Source organism: Aquarana catesbeiana, linkage group LG04 (genome assembly GCF_042186555.1).
Source record: "Aquarana catesbeiana isolate 2022-GZ linkage group LG04, ASM4218655v1, whole genome shotgun sequence".
NCBI classification, from domain to species: Eukaryota; Metazoa; Chordata; class Amphibia; order Anura; family Ranidae; genus Aquarana; species Aquarana catesbeiana.
Window position 1 is genome coordinate 319,446,921 of NC_133327.1, and position 21,720 is coordinate 319,468,640.

General features: G+C 43.4%; 1 protein-coding gene across 2 annotated transcripts in view; it reads left to right on the forward strand.

Annotated features, from left to right (window-relative positions):
* Nucleotides 1–21,208, forward strand: part of SH3BGRL2 (SH3 domain binding glutamate rich protein like 2) — a 42,419-nt gene extending 21,211 nt beyond the window's left edge. For both annotated transcript variants that reach the window (XM_073626847.1, XM_073626848.1), the window contains exons 3-4: nt 12,786–12,866; nt 14,822–21,208. In XM_073626847.1, the coding sequence (XP_073482948.1) occupies nt 12,786–12,866; nt 14,822–14,836 (96 nt within the window). In that variant the 3' untranslated portion in view covers nt 14,837–21,208. The remainder of the gene's footprint in view (nt 1–12,785; nt 12,867–14,821) is intronic.
* The last annotated feature ends 512 nt before the right edge of the window (nt 21,209–21,720 follow it).

A 21,720-nucleotide genomic window follows, 5' to 3' on the forward strand; every position in this document is an offset into this window, starting at 1 on the left:
CAAACTGTTTACCATTCTGCAATAACTTTTGTTACCAGATGTTCCTTTTTTTGTGACTACATCCTGAAGATGGCCACGAAGGATAGAACAGTCTTAATTGTTATATAGATAAGGTGTGTGTGTGTGTGTGTGTGTGTGTGTGTGTGTGTGTGTATATCTATATAATTTTTTTTTTTTTTTTTTTATTATTATTATACACATGCATACTTTTATTTTTTTACGTAATTTTTCTGTTTTTTTTTTTTTTTTTTTTTTTTTTTTTTTTTTTTCCCTTAATCAAACTGCAGACTTCACCATCCATCCATCCATCCATCCATCCATCCATGTCTCCATGCTTTATTTTGTTGTGAAATCACTTTTAAATCCACCCCCTAGCATTTCTGGCTCTGGCCATCTTTGGCGTAAGGGAGGATGATTCATGTAGCATTTACTTCCTTGGAATCCTTCTGTCATTTTAGCTTAAGTATGCAGGCAGGAGGGTGTGCTTAAATGAGAAAACCTTCTACCCCTCCTGAAGACTCCTGGGATGTATGATGTAATTTGCCTAGGCCTGGAAACCAGGAAGTTACTGAAGAAATAAAAAAATTAAACAGTTTAAGACATTTATCTGTTTACTAATGCTAACAGTATAAGGTTTAAAAATTGGTCAATGTTGATTTAAGAGAGTGAAGTTCCATTTTAATGATGGGGCCCTTTAATTCTCTAAATATTTCTTTTAACAGTGTTGTCTGGTTTGAAGCCAGAAGTGCTAACATGCAGTTTCATTTCCTAACTTGGACTTCAAACGTAATTTGTTAACTTTGCTCTCCCTGATTTTAAGAAACTAAAAATCCCATGTATTCTAGCTGCACCAAGCCAAACTCCCTTTCCCTTCCCATCCCCCTGCCCACAACCCAGTTTAACAGTTGATCTTGTCCAAACCCTGTGGCTTATGCCATAGTGCAAGCTTGCAAGCAGACAGGCTCTTCATTGAAGGCAAGCTTCATGTGGGTAGTACCATGTGGTCCATGATATAGGTTGCCACACCTAACCACGGTCACTCACTGATCTAGGGTGGCTCACAGTGGTTGGGGAGGGGGGAACCTTTGGGCTTAACTCAACCGTAAGTATAGCTATCTTTTAAGAGAATAGGTAATTTTTTTGAAGCAGGCTGTGGCTTTATAACTGACCACTATGGCATCATGAAGAGGACAAATGGCCAAACTAAATGTATTAATTTATTCCAGGAGTTTGGACTGTTGGAATATGGGCATCCTATTAAACTGTTTGTTTTTAGAGAACTGGGAATTAACTTTTTTTTGAGTTGCACAGGAGTTTTGTTATGTGCTCATTTTAGATGCTGATGGAGCATAGAGGAGATATATATCTATATCTATTATTATTATTATTATTATACAGGATTTATATAGCGCCGACAGTTTACGCAGCGCTTTACAACAACATTAGGGCAGACAGTACAAGTACAATACAATTCAATACAGGAGGAATCAGAGGGCCCTGCTCGTTAGAGCTTACAATCTAGGAGGGAGGGTCAAGTTATACAAAAGGGTAATAGCTGTGGGGGATGAGCTAATGGAGAAAATAATGCAGTTGTTAGATGGAGGCAGGATAGGCTTCTCTGAAGAGGAAAGTCTTCAGGGATCGCCTAAAAGTGGATATCTATATCTATATCTATATCTCTCTGAAAAATAAAAAGTTTTAGCGCTTTATTATAGCAATGCCTATACCTCTACAATGTGAACTTGTCTTATTGACAGTTTACTGAGGCGCCACAAAGTGTATTGGGGAGTGTGATCATGAACGCCGGGAACAGACTGCAAGCACATAAGCTAGGCTTAAGGCAACATAAGCTGTTTTATGAAATACTAGTGGTGATGCAAATAAAATTTACAGGAAATGAGGAAAAGATTTGGTCCAGTGTTAAAATTGAGTTTGCTGTTCTTTATACTCCTTTGAGAATATATTGTACAGGATAAGTTCAGAAATAAGCTTGTATAATGTTATGTTGGGAAGCATTGATTCATAGACTGATATCAGGATTCTAAGAGGGAAAATATGATTATTGAAGACAAGTCATAGGCTAAGATATGTGAAAAGGGGGCGTGGCCTGAAGCTGCATGGCGTGAGGAGTGCAGAGTGAGAGCTCCGGCTGCACATCATCCTAAATCCTGATGCTTTGGCACCTATTTATCCCTCAAAGCGGTACAGATTGCCAGCTTCGCCCAGAGCAGCTGCTGTGCTAATGTCGCCACCAAAGAAAGCACAGGGAGCGATCGCTAAACTAGGCAAGTACCGTAACGACGAACAAGACACGGTGGGAGAAGATGGCGCCGCTTCCAGCTCAGGGGAGGAGGTCCCGCCTTCTGGTGATACCGCTCATATACTCGATGCTGTCTCCCTCTGTCAATCGACCCTCACCTCCAGATTTGTGGAGGTTAGAGTCAACATTTCCCTTATCCGTCAAGACATGCACAAATTAAGGGAGAGGGTTGCTGAGACGGAGCGCAGGATCGGTCAGGTGGAAGACTATGTCCCATCCCCCCCCCCCTTACAGATCACCACGGAACGGCTCCAACACCAGCTCAACATGGTCCTGAGCAAGCAGGACGAAATGGAAAACCGCCTCCGCCGCTGCAATCTCAGGTTTGTTGGTTTGCCGGAGGGATCAGAGGGCCCTGATTCGCCCCTCCCCCCCCCCATTCCTGGAGAAACTGCTGATCACCAACTTTGGCAGAGAGGACTTTTCTTCTACTTTCGCGGTGGAGCGCGTGCACTCCCCCGGGCACTTTCATTGCGAAGATGCTTAATTATCGGGACCGAGATGCCGTCCTGCGCTTTACACGGGAGAAGGGCAACATCCCATTCGGTAACTCGCACATCGTGGTGTTTCCAGATTTTTCAGCTGAGGTCCAGAAGAAAAGAGCGCAATTCTCTGAACCTAAGCGTCAGCTCCGCAACCACCACCTGGCCTATGCTATGCTGTTCCCGACACGCCTTCGCGTTAGCCGTAATGGCAAAGCGCATTTCTTTGAAGATCCCTCTGCAGTTGTCCCGTGGCTGGAGAGGGGAGATGAGGCCGCCCCTGCACCATCGTAATATACTGCGCGTACTTGCTCACAGATGTTCCTCGCTGGTTTGAGACTCCAGAATCACCGATGCGCCCATCATAGAAAGTCAGTAACCTAAGGCTGATTTCCCCCTTCTCTCCCCCTCTTGGACTCAGAACAGATAGCTCAGGAGTTCAGGCGCTTCTATTCCGTTCTTTACGCCTCAAGGGCTAATTACTCCCCTAGCGAATTACACTCACTCCTACAAAACATAGAGTTTCCCTCCCTCACGGACACCCAAGTGGAGCTTCTGGAAGCACCCATAACAGAGGAGTGTATTGCAGAAGCAATAGCGTGTCTACCACCATCCAAAGCACCTGGCTCTGGCGGCCTTCCATTAGAATTTTACTCCCAGTTTCAAGAGGTTCTCCTCCCCAAGCTACAGGCATTGTATTCTCATATCTATGACTCTGACACGCACCCGCATGCCATGGGCGAGGCCCTGATAGTTCTTATCCCAAAGCCAGGAAAGGACCCTCTCTATCTCGAATCCTATCACCCTATCTCCCTCTTACAATTAGATGTTAAAATATTAGACAAAATTCTTGCCCTTAGACTTAATAAAGTAATACTTAGTCTCATTCATGCCGATCAGACAGGATTCATGCCCAACAAAAACACAGCATTTTAATCTTCTTTTTTTTTTTTTTTTTTTAAACAACAAGGTTGGTCTTTATTTAAAAATCATGGTACACAATACAGAAGAAGAAACAATACAGTGGCTACAAATATAGCTGTACATGTTTTTTTACACGGAGCTGTTACAATTACCTACAGTAGTATTTATGCAAACATAGCATCAGCACTAGTAGGGTGAAAGGAGAGGGGGGGGGGGAGAAGTTAAAGAAAAAATGGCCATGGGGAGGGGGGGGGGGGAGGCGCGCGCAACAGTACAACGTAGGAGACCACAGACAAATAACAGGAATGTGCCAGATTACATTGAGTGAGAACCGCACCCGGGTTCAGTCCAGGGCAGCCAAACCCTTCTGAACTTCTGAGGACAACCCCTACTTATATATGTCAATTTGTACATGGGAAGAACAGCATTAACAGACTTTTCCCACGCACCCACCGTTGGAGGCCTGCTAGATATCCACTTTAATATAATCTCTTTTTTAGCATAGAAAAGTAGAAGCGAAACCAGTAACTTGGTATATCTGGGTCTCTGGTCATCGTCATGTATACCCAGTAAGGCTAGTTCAGGTGTTCAGGGTATGTCAAGTTGTACTCGAGCATTAATTCCCTCCATAATAGCAGACCAATATGGTACTATTTTAGGGCAGGTCCAAAACATGTGGATATATGAGCTATCAGGAGATTGACAACGTGGGCATTCTGCTGATCTCCCCGGATAGATTCTGTGCAGCCTCTGAGGTGTGAGGTAAACCCTGTGGAAGAATTTTGTCTGTACTAATTTATCCCTGGAAGATATCAGTAGTCTAAAGCTGTCCTCAAAACTGTCTTCCCATGTTTGTCTATCCAGTGTCGGGATGTCAGCCTCCCATCGAGCCCAAAGTATGTCCATCTTTGGGGAGTCTTTCCTAATTTAGAGTTAGGTATATTGTAGATGGAGGCTTGGATAGAGATTCTTGGGCTAGCAAATCCTCCACTACATCCAATTCAAGTACGGGTGGAGTCGGGAACTGCGCCCGGAATGCATGCCGTAACTGATAGTAGCGGAATATCATGCAACCAGGGAGGCCGTACCTACTAGCTAATTCCCTAAAGGAACACAGTAACCCTGCTACCATAACATCTTTCAATAGTGTGATATTGTACCTAGCCCACAGTTGCGGGTCAGGAATTGACCTAAAGTGTGGGAATGAGGGGTTACCCCACAGTGGGCAAAAGGGAGAAGGGAGACCATCTGCCTGGAAGGACAAACCGTCTCCTGGCCATAATCCACACCCTAAGAGCCTTCCTGGTAATAAGGGGTATGGTGAGGCACCTCGGTATATGAGGTTACCCAACTCCCTGAGGGACCCCACAACAGTTGCCTCAAGGCAAACAGCAGCATTTGCTCTAGACTGTTCCAACCACCACCTAACCGTTACTAAAATGGCCGCCCTATAGTAAAGTAACAGACTGGGCAAGGCCAGTCCACCACACTCAACCGGTAACTGCAAGGTCGATCTGGCCAGACGAGGGGGGGAGCCCTGCCACAGGAAGGAGCCAATGCAGCCATCTATTTCCCTGAAGAAGGACCGGTTTAACAAAACAGGGCAATTCCGAAACCGATAAATAAATTTAGGGAGATAGATCATTTTTATAATGTTTATTCTTCCTAATAAGTTAAGGGGTAAATTAGCCCATCTGGAGCAGTGGTCCTTAAGGCGCGAGACTACAGGCTGGAGATTAAGTCGCTGGAAGGACTGGAGATCTCGAGTGATTCTAATGCCCAGATATACAAATTCTTCCACCCAACGCAATGCAGATGGGACCACCAAATTTGCAGTCTGTGCATCAAGAGGGAACAAGACGGACTTTGCCCAATTGATCCGAATGCCCGAGAACCTACCAAATTCATCAAAGGCAGTCAAAGCGGCCTGTAGGGAAGGGCCAGCATTCTGCAAATATAACAGCGTATCGTCTGCGTATAGTGAAATTTTCTCCTCCAGAGAACCCACCCTAAGTCCTTTAATATCTATGGATTCCCTAACTAAAACCGCTAGGGGCTCCAGGGCTAATGCATATAGGCTGGGCGATAACGGGCAGCCCTGTCGGGTTCCCCTCTGGAGGAGAAAAAAATCTGAAAGAGTGTTATTAACCCGGATCCTCGCCTTAGGAGATCTATACAGTAACCCCAGCCAATGTAGAAACTAAGGCTGGCCATACACTATACAATTTTCTTGTTCAACTTTCCTTTAGATTTACCAAAACCATATAATATGAGGTCACACATAAGCCCTTTCAAATTGTATGCAATCAAGCAGGCTCTTGTACTACATAGTTGAAGGTAAATCTAAAGGAAATTGAATAAGAAAATTGTACAATGTATGGCCAGCCTTAGGCCCAACCCCGAATCTGCGCAACACCTCCCACAGGTACTCCCACTCAACAGAGTCAAAAGCCTTCTCCGCCTCCAGAAAGGCTATGACTCTGGAGCCCGCATTCTGATGGGAGATGGCTAAATTTAGAAACAGGCGCCGGATATTAATATCTGTGCCCTTACCCGGCATGAACCTAGTCTGGTCTATGTGTACTAGTTCCTCCATCACCCCGCTAAGCCTACGGGCTAGAATTTTAGCCAGCAGTTTTGCATCGGCATTAATTAGGGAAATGGGCCAGTAAGAGGCACACTCTTCAAGGTCCTTTAACGAGCTTGGGCACCAATACCACTATCGCCTCGGACCAGGACTCCGGAAAAGAGTCCAAGTCAGAGGACTGCTGCAGTAGTGAAGTAAATCTTGGGGCTAGAAATTCCTGGTAAACCGAATAAAATTCAATGGGAATTCCATCGGGTCCCGGAGATTTGCCCGACTGCATAGATCCTAGTGCCTCCTGTACCTCCTCAAGGGAGATCTCTCTATCCAAGTCCTCCCTCCTCTCTCTCATCAATGCAGGGAGTGGAATCTGGTCCAGATATTGCATAAGCTCAGGGGGCTGAAAGTCCGCTCTAAAGGAGTATAATGTCTGGTAAAAGTCTAGGAATCTAGCACTGATATATCATCCGGGGCTGTCAGAAGATGTCCATCTAAATTCTTTACCCTACCAATATGAGTCACCGTATATTGGCCCTTTGCCAACCAGGCCAACAGTCTCCCGTTCTTGTCCCCATATTCAAATACCCTCTGAGCACTATCAAGCATAGCCTTCTTGGTGAGTTCAATTCTAAACAGAGATAATTCCCTCATAATTCCTTGTCTTGCCAGAGTACATAAGACCCCTGACTGGGAGAACGCACATACTCAGCCTCTTTCACTCTTGCCTGTTCCTCCAACTGCCACAGGGACTGCACAGATTGCCTTTTTTTTGCAGCTATGCGAGTCATGTACGTGCCCCTAATACAAGACTTAAGGGTATCCCAGACCACTAAGGGTCCAGCAGAGCCCTCATTTGCCCTCCAAAAGTTACACAGTGCCTCTGGCATCTCCTTTTGAATATCTGGGTCCATGATCCAGAACTTGGACAGCCTCCATAGACGTACACCCACCACCTCTGAGAGCCTTAATGAGACACCGGAGTGTGGTCTGAAATTCCGCACGAGAGAATCTCAGATGAGACCACTCTACGCAGCAATCCCGACGAGGCAAAGGCCAAGTCGATACGGGACAAGGTCCAGTATGTGGTAGAAAGGCAAGTAAACTCTGTGGGGTGGAAGTGGCGCCAAACGTCAGTCATATGGAAGGTTGAGGCCCAGTGAGTCAGACCCAACGGTTGTGAACCTGAAGCATGCAGTCTGTCCAAGTCCGGGGAAGGGGCCATATTAAAGTCTCCCACAAATAAAACGTTCTCTACATTATAGAGTATAACCTGCTGCATCAAAACATGCAGTACATCTATATCAGCTGGAGGTGGAAGGTAAATGCCCGCCACTACAATAGATACCTCTGAAATCTGTGCATGTAGGAGCACATACCTTCCACCCGGGTCAATCTTAACATCCAGAAGTTGAAAAGGTAAGGATTTGTGTACTAAAACACTGACCCCCCCTGACATAGCTGGAATAGATAGCATGGTAGTGAGCTCCTACCCAGGCCCGTTTTTAAGGTCATGACACGGGATCCCATTAGATGCATCTCTAAAAGAATACACACCTGTGGACGTATCTTCCTTAAATAATTATGTACTAGTGAGTGCTTTATAGCAGAATTGAGACCCCTCACATTCCATGTCACCACAAAGCAATCAGCCATGAGGATATAAAAAAACACACGCCAGCGGCAAGTTTGTGACCGGTGGCGTCCTGCGTCGTCTCAGCCATTGAAGATAGGCCGAGACCTCCACCAGGTCCCAAACCTGCAAACATGCACCAAAATGAGCCGTACCATAAAGAACAGTGAGGTAAGTAATCAACATTTTTTGCAGATGACCAACAATACTTGCATAACACTTGTAAAACCCAAACACCCAACAGTGGTTAGCAGATGCTAACTCCCCCCACCCTGCGCACCTAGGAACTGTGAGGAGCACCTGGATCCCAAAAACCCCATAGTCAACTGACTATGACAATCTAGTTAGGGTCGCATGACCGAAGGTAATACCTGTACATTACCAATATCTATACGATCAGGTTTAGGTATAGATAGAAAAAAATTCCCTGAGCATGGAGTAGCACAACTGAAAAATTATAACATAAAAAAAAAAAGAAACTGACATTCACCTGCCTAGACAGGGGCACATACTTATGGCGTTGTTGCAACTTAGAGCCTGTCATGAACAGAGAGAAAATTTTTTTTTTTTTTACCCTTTTGTTCAATAAGGAAGAACTGTTCAGGAAACTAACATTCACCTGCACGGGCACATACTTATGGCGCAGTTAACACTTAGAGCCAGTCATTAATAAAAAAGAAAAAAAAAAATACCCTTTTGTTTAGTTAGGAGGAACTGTTCAGTCTGACACAGTGAACACAGTCTCCGCGCCATAGGGCCCGATATGTACACCGGGGAAATCAAACCTCTTCTCCTCTTGGGGTGAATAGAGATAGTTCCAACATAAAGCGAGGTAGATTATGTTCATCCTGCATACTTCCTTCGAAAAACTTCGCACAATATCAGAACTTAAACAATTAAGAAGGGCAAAAAAAAAGAAAAAGAAAGTAGTAGACGCTGGATAACACCCATCTCCGAACAGTAAAAAGCACTACCAGCCTCAGCAACAAAACGCCAACATAAGCGGTGAGTTCTCCCGGCATCTTACGGGGGCAAGGTTTCCAGCCAGGCAGCTGCGTCCTTAGGGTTAGTGAAGAAACGAATCGTCTCCCCATCCACCACACGAAGCTTTGCAGGAAACAATATGCTGTACTTGACTCCTCTTTTCCTCAGACCGACCTTGACTGCATCAAAAGAGCGGCGCTGCCGCTGAGTCTCCATGGTATAATCCGGGAATAAGAGAAGCTTGAAATTATGGTAGGGGAGTTCGCCCGCAGCGCGAGAGCCCCTTAAGAGCTCATCCCTATCCCTAAAATTCAGAAGCCGGATGAAGGTGCGGGGGGGGATCCCTCCGGACCTGGTCTTGGAGGAACACGGTGCGCTCTCTCCACTGCAAAGTACGGGGAGAGCTGTGCAGAGGGCAGGAGCGAAGGTAGCAGGTCCTCAGTAAATAGAGCCGGTGATTTTCCTTCAGCCCCCTCAGGTAAACCCACAATCCGCAGGTTGTTCCTTCTACTGCGGTTTTCCGCATCCTCAGCTCTGTATTCAAGGGCTCTGACCTTTGTTTGCAGTGTACGGATAGAGGCAGCATGGTCTGTCACCGTATCTTCCACCGTCCCCACACGTTGTTCGGCCTCCGACACTCTGGATCTGATTTTGTCAATGTCCTATCTTAGTAAGCCCACGTCCAATTGCACTTCTTCTATTTTGGAAGCTAAGGCAGATTGGCAAGTGGTAACTGCTGCCTGGCAAGAAGTAATGGCAGCCATAAGCTCAGGCAGCCCCGTTGTAGCTGTGAGTAGGTCCGCCTCGTGGTCTGTTTGCGACGCCATGTTGGAATGGCGCGCAGGAGAGCCTGCTGAGCAGGGGAGCGGGCTACTGTCCTGAGGAATATTCGGGGGAAATTTCAATCTCTTACCCCGCTTTTGGATGCCGGGTGTTCTGGAAGGCATCCAGACCCAAGGGGGACTCACCAGGGAGCGCTATGTCAGTGTACGGATAAAGGAATCAGTTATACTCCAGGAGCTCACAGGCAGCACGTCCGCTCAGTCTGCCATGCCGGCCACGCCCCCCAGCATTTAATCTTAGAAGATTGTTCATGAATCTCCAAGCTACAAACGATCATGTTGGATCAAGGGTAGTGGTTACTCTTGATGCCGCTAAGGCATTTGATTCAGTGGAATGGGGGTATTTGTGGGAATGCTTTCGCAGATTTGGCTATGGCCCTAGATTCATCAAGTGGCTCCAGCTCCTCTATCAGGCTCCCACTGCCCGGATCCAAGTAAATGGAAAGATATCTACCCCTTTTTCTCTGTCCCAAGGAACCCGCCAAGGCTGTCCTATCTCCCCCATGTTATATGCGCTGGCGGTGGAACCATTGGCCATCGCCATTAGAGCGCACCCAGATATATGGAGGGCTCTGCATGGGACAGGTAACTGAAGTCATAAGTCTCTATGCGGATGATATTCTCCTTTTATCTGGAAGATGCGGGCCCTTCACTATCTATAGCCCTGCACTTAATTCAGCACTTTGGCTGTGGGAGAGATAGAGGATGAGCAGTGGGAGGAAATACTAGCTGTCTCAAAACAAGTCTCGCCTAAATTGTTTGACCACCTCACCCACCTCTATATTCTCCATATGTCCTACATTACTCCTTCCCGATTGTCCAGGTACAAACCGGGTGCCGACCCGACATGCCCCAGATGTGGCGACACAGACAGTAATTTCTATCATCACATTTGGTCCTGCCCACCCATCCAGCAATATTGGATGCAGATCATTACATTTCTTCATGACCGCATGGGCTCTCCCCCAACACTGTGCCCACGGCAGTGTATTCTTGGGCTCATTCCTGTATCCGAAAATGAAAAGCATCTGACTATATATTCCTGCAAGAAACCCTATTTACTGCTAGAATGCAAATTGCCCAACTCTGGCTCAAACCTGTCTCCCCTACATTTCAGCAGTGGAAGAGGGCTGTAAATCTCACACTCCCATACAAGAGGGTCCTCTACTCTCATCGTGGATGCCCTGGTAAATTTAATAAAATATGGGACAGATGGGTGAATGACTCCTCCACCTGCACTGATTAATGTCCTTTTTTTTTTTTTATTATTTTCAATGCTTTCATGATAAAGCCGCCCGATGGGCATTCTTAATTTTTTTTTTTATTATTTTTTTTTTTTTTGTACTGGCTCAGAGTACATAAATCCATGACATGACTATGGCTAAATATATTTATATTTTTCTTCCCTTCTCTTGGTACCTTTCCCAGTTGACAGTGTGATTGTCAGACAGCTATATGTATCCTACTGTACTCTTGTGGTGCCTGTTACACCTTATACCCTATATCTTGTATGTAATGTCCTATATGGATTCTTTCTTTATGCTCAAGCGGAGTGTGAATATGCATTTTTCATTAATATACTGAGAGTGTAAAATATTGGTAGTCCTAGTACCTGTACTTGGTGTGCCACACATGCAGCAGTCGACCCCAGGTGGCAGTAGGAATTAGAATGTATAAGGCACCAAGGTCACCTACAGTGATGTGTGTGTGTATATATGTGTGTATATATATATATATATATATATATTTATATATATATATATATATATATATATATATATTTATTTTTTTTATTTCAGGTACTTGTATAGTGCTGTCAATTTACGCAGTGCTTTACATATACATTGTACATTCACATCAGTCCCTACCCTCAAGGAGCTTACAATCTAAGGTCCCTAACTCACATTCATACATACTAGGGACAATTTAGACAGGATCCAATTGACCTACCAGCATGTCTTTGGAGTACCCGGAGGAAACCCACACAGGCACAGGGAGAACATGCAAACTCCAGGCAGGTAGTGTCATGGTTGGGATTCGAACCAGCCACCCTTCTTACTGCTAGGCGAGAGTGCTACCCACTACACCACTGTGCCGCCCTATATATATTATATAATGTGTGTGTGGAAATAAATATATAATAAAAATTATAATATATAATTTTATATATATATATATTATTTTTTTTTTTTTTTTTTTGAAAGGCAGTGTACCACAATGCACGGTAGTATGTTATGCAGCGTGGTTGGCAAGGTGCATTAGGGTGTCAATAATAATGAATGGCATTGCAGCTGCACAATGTGCACATTTTTACGCATAGCAGTAACACACGTTTTCCACAGTTGAAAGGTATGAACCCAGCTTTATTTGTTATGATGAATGCCTTCTGGAAGCAATTAGGACAGAGAAGAGTAAATATCACTTGCTGACATCATCCCCAGGCATTTGCTTCAATAATTGTGCAGAGCCCTGTCAAAGCATATAATTGTAACCAAGTATGCAGAGTTGTCAGGCAGGTATATATTTGGAATTGTTTTTAGTATATTCACCAAAGTCATTCTTGATATTATGGAAAGGCAGTTTTTGGAGCATTACAGTTGCCGCTAATTTCATACAACGAAATAGCTGTGTTTTGGAGGAATGGTTTGGTAAGTGCAATTTATAAAAGGGAATAGGCTTGTGTTTTATGGCATTGTCTTGATTTCACTTTTCTGCAGCCAAGAATTAATGCTGCACACCCACCACTGGTTGTAGATTTAGTAAATAACAATTGTCAGTCAGGTTATCTGCAAACGTGTAGCCGACTGCTTGCCTGATCTTACACAGCTTTAACTATTGACAAACAGATGGCAGAATAACATCTTAGTTCAGGGAATTCACCTTCCAGCTACTGTCAGTTCTCTGTACTCATACTATAACATTTTGTTTTGCCAATTATTATTATTTTTTTTTTTTTTTTTTTTCGTTTTTCTCAAATATGGTAATTTTTATATTAATTTGTGCTGGGGTTTTTCAACAGGATTATAATGACTTTTTTGAAGCCAAGGAAAGTAATACAGTATCTTCCTTCCTACGGATAAAGTCAAAATCTGCATCAAGGGTATGGCATCCTCTTTCTATACTTGTTTTTTTCCTCTGTGCTAGAGTATTCTAGAAGTAAAATGTTTAAAATGTTTTTGAAGGCTGAATATATTTTATCTTCATGCATTCTATGCATGAAGATAAAAACCTTCAGTGTGCAGCACTCTCCCCCTCCCCCCCATCTCCCCCTAATACTGACCTAATTCCATTCTTCCTCCAGCAATGTGCATGAGAGCCTCCAATCTTTGGGGACTCTCCCTCCTCATTGGCTAAGACAACAGCAGGAGATATTGGCTCCCACTGCTGTCAATCACAGTTGGCGAACCAATGAGTAAAGAGGGGGCGGGGCTGAGCTTAGGTTCTGTGTGTGAATGGACGCGCACAAAGCTGCGGCTCTGGACTGAGCCTGCTCGGCTGCCCCCTTTGGAAGCTGCTTGCTCTAGGAGTATTTGGCAGGAGGGAGAGGCCAGGAGCGCCAGTGGAGGACCCGAGAAGAGGAGGATTGTGGCTGCTCTGTGCAAAAGCACTGCACAGAGCAGGTAAGTATAACATGTTTAGTTATTCAAATAAACATTTTTTGACTTTAGTATCATGTTAATGTTTGACGATTCCATTGGATCATTTTGATCTTGGCATTTTTAGGAAGTCATGATAGAATTATAGCAGCTGCTGTTGCAATCAAAGGATTCTGACATTTGACATTTAGCTTGTCAATTGCCTGACCCCATCGAGTTTCCCATCTTCTGAATATGTTGCATAAGAGATCAGGTAATTGATGGGCAGTAACTGTCCTTGACTTTCCAGTTTGTCAGACTCAGACTTGGACTTGAACGTAAGCCGTCAGAACACAATAGCGGTTTGATGTGGATGGGGGAATCACTCCTGTTGCACCATTGTGTTTGGACAAGGGAGAGACTTCCCCACCATCAGAACACACTGATCAGTGTTGCTTGCTAAAGCCGATGGCACTGATTGGGAAAAACCAGCTGGGTGAATGAAAAAAAAAAAAAAAAAAAAAAAGATTAATGTATGGCTAATTTTAAATCCTGCAATAATCCTGCAGTTATAAAATTAAAGACTGAATTTTTAGATTCCTACATAACCCCAGTCATAGTGAATTATTTTTAGAGCATTTCTTTATTTTCCATAAATGACCTACACTGCCACTTTCAGTAGTTGCACAATCATATGGAAGTAGCTTTTGTCTATGTTCTAAAGGTTCCATACACTGGTATATTCTGTCAGCTATTGTATCCGTTGCCCAAAAACCCCCTCCTCACTTCCACTCATTGTTGGTCGCTGAAGCAGCCTACAACCGTGATGGACTAACAGAGAAGTGCAAGAGACTTTGGGTTTCATCTAGTACACTAACTCTTTAAAACATATTTGGTGGTGCCCAGAGGTCCATGCTATTTGTTGAGTGGTGGCTTGGGACATTCATACAGGTGTATACATAAATTTAAAGTGTTTCCAAAGGCTCAAGGTTTTTTACCATAATGCATTTTCTTATACTTAACCTTAATCTCTCTTGATTCGATCCAGCACTGTGCCTGTCTGTAGCATCCCTTTTTTTTTTTTTTTTTTTTTTTTTTTTTTTTTTTTTTTTCCCCCTGCTCCCTTGGCTTCCGCTGCTACCAGTCAAATCCTGTGATAAGGGACAATGCCGAGCTTTGCTGTCTGTGTCTATAGATGCAGGCAGCATGGCTCAGGATCGAGCCAGCAGGTGTGCCGCCATAGGAAGTAGCTTCCTATGGTGGCACACCAAGAAGAGGAGGAGCCAGGAGTGACAACGGGGAACCTGAGAAAAGGAGGATCGGGGGCCACTCTGTGCAATGCCATAGCACAGAGCAGGTAAGTAGAACATGTTTGTTATTTTAAAAGAAAAAAAAAATACTTTACATATATTTTAAGTATATTATTTTGATTTCAACTGCTATGGATATTAAGTGCTTTTTTTATTTTGTTTACCTGCAGAAAGAAGAAATGTAGAATTTTTTTTTTTGTATGTGACCTAGCAATTTAAGCACAACATCAGAGCAACATCATCTTGTCATATACTGGAGGAAGTCATGAATATTCTTCATAAAAATGAAGAATTGTTTCTGAAGTTACAAGGACTGCACTTCTAATGAATATATTGTGTGACCGGATGAAGGAGACATCGAAAGGGCCATTATTTTAATTCAAGATATTTGCATAGACTAGCCCTCCTTTCAGGAAGAACACCTACCATTCAACTTGCCATTCAATCTGTGTCCTTTTTTTGCCTAAAGGATTTTCTTTATCCGTTAGGTCAGTATAAAGTATTCCCTTTCCTGAGATGTATGCAAATTTAACTAGCATACTGCTATAAATAATGTATGCACTAATGGATTCCAATAAATCATTTAAATGGTAACAAAAAAAGAAAAAACACCCATGCAATGGGTATCTTTTATGCTACAAGTTTATAAAATTAAACCTGTACCTTTTTAAGAGTATATTCAGCTGTCTGGTGCAGCATTTGCATTCTCCTGTATTTCTGCATTTTGTCTGCTCTATCTGTCTAAGGCTGGACATACACATCTCAAAATTTTGAGTTGTGGGTGGCCCTATTGACACCAACAGGGTTGACAAAACGTGACTGATTAAATCAAAGAAACCGGGTGAAAAATTGTTTCCTGAACAGTAACTGCATACTATCAGATGCAGTCACCGTTCAGATATTCAAGAAGCTGCAGGTACTGCAGCTGCTTAAAGAGGGAGTCCACCTAAAAAAAAAAAAAAAACAAAAAAATATTAAAAGCCAGCAGCTACAAATACTGCAGCTGTTGACTTTTAATAAATGGATATTACCTGTCCTGGAGTCCAGCGATGTCGGCAGCCAAAGCCGATGATTCTCTCGGCTGCTGCCACAGCCATTCTCTGTGAGGGAATCAGGAAGTGAAGCGTTGCGGCTTCACTTCCCGGTTCCCTACAGCGCATGCGTGAGTCGCGCTGCGCGTCCTAAGTGGTCCCCGCTATCTCCTGGGACCTGTGTATTTCCCAGGAGACAGCGGGGGGTGCGGGAAGGGGCGTGACTCCCACGGGAGTCTATTCCAGGAAGTGGGTGCAAATACCTGTAGTAGACAGGTATCTGCACCCCCCCTCCTCCCTGAAGGGTGCCAATTGTGACACCGGAGGGGGGGGGGGGGAATCAGATGAGCGGAAGTTGCACTTTTGGATGGAACTCCACTTTAAATACAATAACCGGCAGTGTAGATTTAATCCGTCCACACATTTTAACATGAATGGAGGAATCTATTGATTCCTAGCTTAAGATATAGGTTTCAGGGTATGCAAAGGCTGCACCTTCCCTATAGAGGCTGGGCAATCTAAGGGAACATTTGCTGTTCTAAAATTGACTTGCATATGCTATGTACCTGCAGTGCAAATGCAGGAATGTTTTTGTTGTTCCAAATCTTTAATTACTTTTCAATCAAGGGACTATATAGTAGAGAGGGAATTTTAAAGGCCAGCCAATGTCCCAAATGGATATGCAAAGAGACTTTTTGTACCAAAAACCTCAATTTCCAGTTATACATCCACAGTTGTGCAAGGTGTCTAAATATGACTGGGCAGTCCCATCAGTTCCAGAGTTAGACCCAGTGCTACCAGTAATTGGCTGGAAGTAACTAAATTGGTCGGATCCCTCACTTCCCTTGCAAAACGAGTCTGTGTGGGGACACTTATGATAAGTTTGTGACTCTGTGCCAACATAGAGCACTGGAGGAGGAGCAGCAGGAAGCGCATTTCCAAGTAAAAATCGGTCACAGATAATAAAATGTGAAGGTTCAGGACTATAAAGTGAGGAAATGCTATGAGACATTAATTATGCTTTAATGGAGAAAAAAAAGCACCCAGGAGGTACTAGGACTCTGATGTGAGTTCATACAAATTAGTGAGAGGAAAAAACATTTGGAGAGCTTATTGGCTGAGGTTAGGCTGCTCACAACAGACAGACATGGCTACCCTGCAGTGGGTACACAGCAGGTTACCAGAAGAAAATATGCACCAATGGAAGGCGCGCCAGAGCAAATATTAGGAGTCCAGATTAATTTATTGGGTTGCACAAAAAGAAAACGGCCAACACATTTTGGGGGGGCCAGAAAAGCACCCTTCTTTCATAAGAGAAGTTAATTGCTGGACTTAATGTTACTAGCCATTAGCATCTGTGTAATCAATCACATAATCTTTGTTCTCAAAGGGGCTTGGAGAGCTGGGGGTGGAGAAAGAGCAGCACACTTATCTTCCCAGTGAATGGCTGTGCAGGGGGGGGGGCCTTGTCGGCACAAGTCTGCAATCATTACAGGCAGGCTGAGCTTTCAGCACAGCCAGTAAACTGACCACGCTGAAATGGATATGCTCTAATTTCTAGCATGGTCAGCTTGAAATAACGCAAGTACATGCTACAACAGACGCATACAGTGTCAACAATGTGGTTGGGATAACATATTCTTTAACTTCTCTACAATAGCCCTCATGAAAGGCAAGTGTTTTCTGGCCCTTCAAAACACGTTGAATGTTGTTGCGTTTTTATACTAGTTAGCTAGCTCAGTGTTTCTCAACTCCAGTCCTCAAGGCGCACCAACAGGTCATGTTTTCAGGATTTCACTCAGATGAAATGGCTGTGGTAATTACTAAGGCAAAGAAACTGATCAAATCACCTGTGCAAAATAGTGGAAATCCTGAAAACATGACCTGTTGGTGTGCCTTGAGGACTGGAGTTGAGAAACACTGAGCTAGCTATTTGTTTTTGGATCCCTTGCTCAGGCTCTCTAAGATGCATACTTTGGTCTTTAAACTGAAATAAATTGGTACAGTGGGGGCTATGCAAACCATTGTAGCTTATACCCAGCTTAAAACAATTGTACCCTCAATAAATACAGTAAGCCCCCTACATACGAACATTCTACTTACGAACTTTCACAGATACGAACATGTCCAATCCTGTAAAGCTGGGTACACACACACACACACACACACACACACTCCGTTTTTTCCGTTCAACCAAGCGGGCTGAACAAAAAAAACTGACAGATCGCCATACCAACACAAGCAATGTTGGTGCAGCGATCTTGCCAGAACATGCTGATCAGCGCTCTCAGCCTTTGTCTGCAAGCGCTGATCTTTACTGGACTTAGAAACAAATTGAACTTATGAACGAGCTCCCAAAACGGAACGCGTTCGTAAGTAGGGGACTTATTCATATTAGTCAAAGCCCCTGCCTTGTGCTATGAAGTCACATATGATCTTTTTAACAAGTATTTCAAGGAATAAAATATTATTGGACATTCAGAGAGCCAGCGGTGGCTAAAAACTGGCCCCGTTTTTATGCTTTGATAAAGTTTTTCTAGTGAGCCCTTTAAAAGAAAATGTACTCTGTTTAAATGCAAGCACTCGAGGTTAAGAATTCTACACACTGGACCCAAATTGTTCAGCTTGTGTATTAAAATTTCCTTGTATATTTTTATTTTACTATAAAAAAATGTACATGTTCGCTTGTTAAAAGGACATAAGCAGCAGTTTTCTTGAGAACAAAAGGAAATAGCTGATTAGCTTGATATAGTATAACATATATGTTTGCACAAGCAAATAATCCTGCACACCTATCTGCATTATGCTGCATCAATGTTGAATGGTAGAATTATTTGCTAGATATCCTCATGATTTGTGAATAGAACTTTTCTCATTTGCTTAGATTCACCCTTAACCAGGATCACACTTCACCTGCTCACCTTGTAACCTTAGTCATTGCAGGGAAACAAAAAGGCATACAGTTAAGTCTGTTTGTAAAGGTTGGACCATGGGCCTATAACTTTACACCGCAATAGAGGTAGAATCAGTTTCTTTATCTGGAACTGTTTTATTCATCAAAATAGTCTTTTTTTTTTTTTTTTTTTTTTTTCTCGCTAACTTTATTAACTATATATTTTTATATATACTAATATTTTTTGTAACCCACCTCCCTAATTTTTTAAACAGATAAGAGTACTTGGGTGTGTTAAAGGTGCTTGTTTAAAAAACATTTTTTTCCATACTGATCCAGATTTTGCTGCAGTCTTTAGGAATTGATTAAAACACAACTGAACATTGAGATCATTTTATCTAAATACATTCCAGGTGCATTCAAACAAAAAGCATGTAAAGTCATTTTTTAAGTTTGATTTCTAAAAAAACAGCCACAGCCTGAGTTAAAAGCCTATCGCCTGCCAGCATGCTAGGGAAAAGGAACCTTGTTCTCTTGTAAAAAGCAGTGGTCTTTCTACAGAGGTCCGACATACTCCCTGCTGAATTAGAGTTTTGCATTTAATAGGGAGAACAAGCTTTGCTGATCGCATAGCTATAAGTCTCATTCAGCAGGTTATATTTCGGACCTCTGCAGAGAGAGCACTGCTTCCACACAGAGCCCAAGGGTCCTTCTCTACCAGTGGTGGCCTGTCCATTAGGGGCGCCCGGGTGCTGCCCCCTCTCTCCTCGCCACCCCCCTATCCATTGCCGCCGCGGCCACCCCCTATTAATGCGTTCGGCCCCTTTCAGGTCACTGGTTGCATGAATTACAGCGGCTAGGGTTTTTTGTTTCTTAAGCACCTGATTAGAGCCAGAGGCTCTAATAGGCTTCAAAATAGAGTGGGATCAGGTCACAGAGAGTGCGCTCCGATCCCACCCAGGTTTGTTACAATAGTGAATGAATATTTGCTCTTGCAGCACTGATCCTCTTCCCGGCCAATCGGGTACGGGGTCTGATACCCATCACCCGATTGGCTGAAAGGACAGGCACTCCTATTGGATGCCTAGGAGGAGATGGCGGAAGCGAGGAGGAAAAGAGACAATGCATGAATGCCTGATCCCCATCATCGGACATCTAGATGGGGTAAGTGCCGGCAGACAGCAGCGGGGGGGGGGTTGAGTTGCCGCGGGGGGTTCGATTGTTTGCTGCCCCCCCTAAACAAAAACCCACCAGCCACCACTGTTCTCTACAGCATGCTGGCAAGACTTTGTAATAAGGCTATGACTGTTTTCTAAAGAAAGCAAACTGTGAGACTTTGCAAACCCTTTGTCTTAATGCACTGTTTTTGATGGCTGTTGTCAGGCTTATTTTCTCTCTACAACTATTATGCCCTGTACAGACGAGCGGATTTTCCGTCTGAAAAATCTTGGATGGTTTTTCGGATGGAATTCCGATCAAGCTTGGCTTGCATACACGGTCACACAAAAGCTCTCTGAACTTTCAACCGTCAAGAACGCGGTGACGTACAACACTACGACGAGCCGAAGTTCAATGCTTCCGAGCATGCGTCGAATTGTTTCCGAGCATGCGTAGTAATTTTGCGCGTCGGAATTTGTATAGATGATCGGAATTTCCAATCAGAACTTTTTCTGACCGAAAAATTGAGAACATGCCCTCAATCTTTTGCTGGCCGAAATTCCGCCAGCAAAAGTCTGATGGAGCATACACATGGTCAGAATTTCAGACCAAAAGCTCACATCGGACTTTTGCTGGGGGAATTTCCGATCGTGTGTATGGAGCATTAGTGGTTTACATTTGTATGAAGAGGAAACAGGCCATCAGACTTTTACACAAACTCTTCTCCATCTAACCTGCTTATCCACTATCCAGTTCATATGATGTGGTGGCCTGTGTTTGTCACTCTAGGTGTGCAGGTTTACTGCTATTAAATCAGAAGATGACAACAAAAGGTTTATCACCTTAAGCCCAGGTTCACACTGACTGCGGGAATGAAGCCGTGCGAGTTCAGCTGAACTCACAAGATTTCATTCCCACATGTCAGTCCCGACTTCGGGGGCAATTTCAGAGACATCTGTGCGGGTTTCTGCACAGATGTCAATTGAAATCGCACCCTGAAATCGACAAAAGTAATACAGAAACTACTTTTGGGAAGCCAAATCCACTTCTCAGTGGTGCAGTGCCGGCAATTGCCACCGATTTGACATGTCAATCGCATCAGTGTGAACCAGGGCTAAAGGACATTTGTCACGTGCCATCTCATTCTACATTTTCCACAGTGAAATTGTCATATTATTGTGCGTAATCAATTCGAATGCAGCAGGTTTTTTGTGTGCATCTTTATTTGGTAACCACTGTCAGCAAGTCAGAAGGCAATGCAAGAGCTTCAGACATCCTCTGGTCCCTCGGCACAGTGCAGGTTAGGAGAAGAGGACTGTCTACCAATTAAAACAAATCTATATGTGGAAATTCTAGACATTTTGGCAAAACCCCTTTAAATAATAATCTCTGCAGTCTTGCTCCTGATATTGCAAATGTTACTTGTGTGTAAATTATTTTTCAATAAACATTTTCTGATTCATTCAGCAAAATAATTTGTGTGTCATTTCATTATTGTATCATGTGCATAATTTGTGAGATATAGCAGTTATTGTATTTTCTTTCCTGCTGTCCATTATTGATTTTTGAAGATTGTTTCTGAAAAACATCACTCAAATACGTTGGTCACAGCTGGAAAAGAAACATTCTATCATTAGTGTTAAAAAGATTTGTTACAATTGATCTGTGTATATGGTGAGGAACATAAATGCCTAAGGCCTTTAAACGGACTGCAGCCGGTAAACGGACATTTAGGAGCAGTTGTGCGTGTGTTTTTTTTTTTTTTTTTCCCAACAGCCCCTGAATTCTCTCCTCTGTTATCTTACCAGAAAACAAAAAAAAGCGTTGAATGTTCAGCGGCATTTAAAACGCCAAATGCTTGTAACAGCGTGTAGATGCGGTAACTTATGTTTATAAACGTGAGAGTGAGATTTTCCCATTGACAACACTTGTAAATGAAATCGTTCATTAATGCGGCATGTAAATGTGGCAGAACGGATGGTTTTTA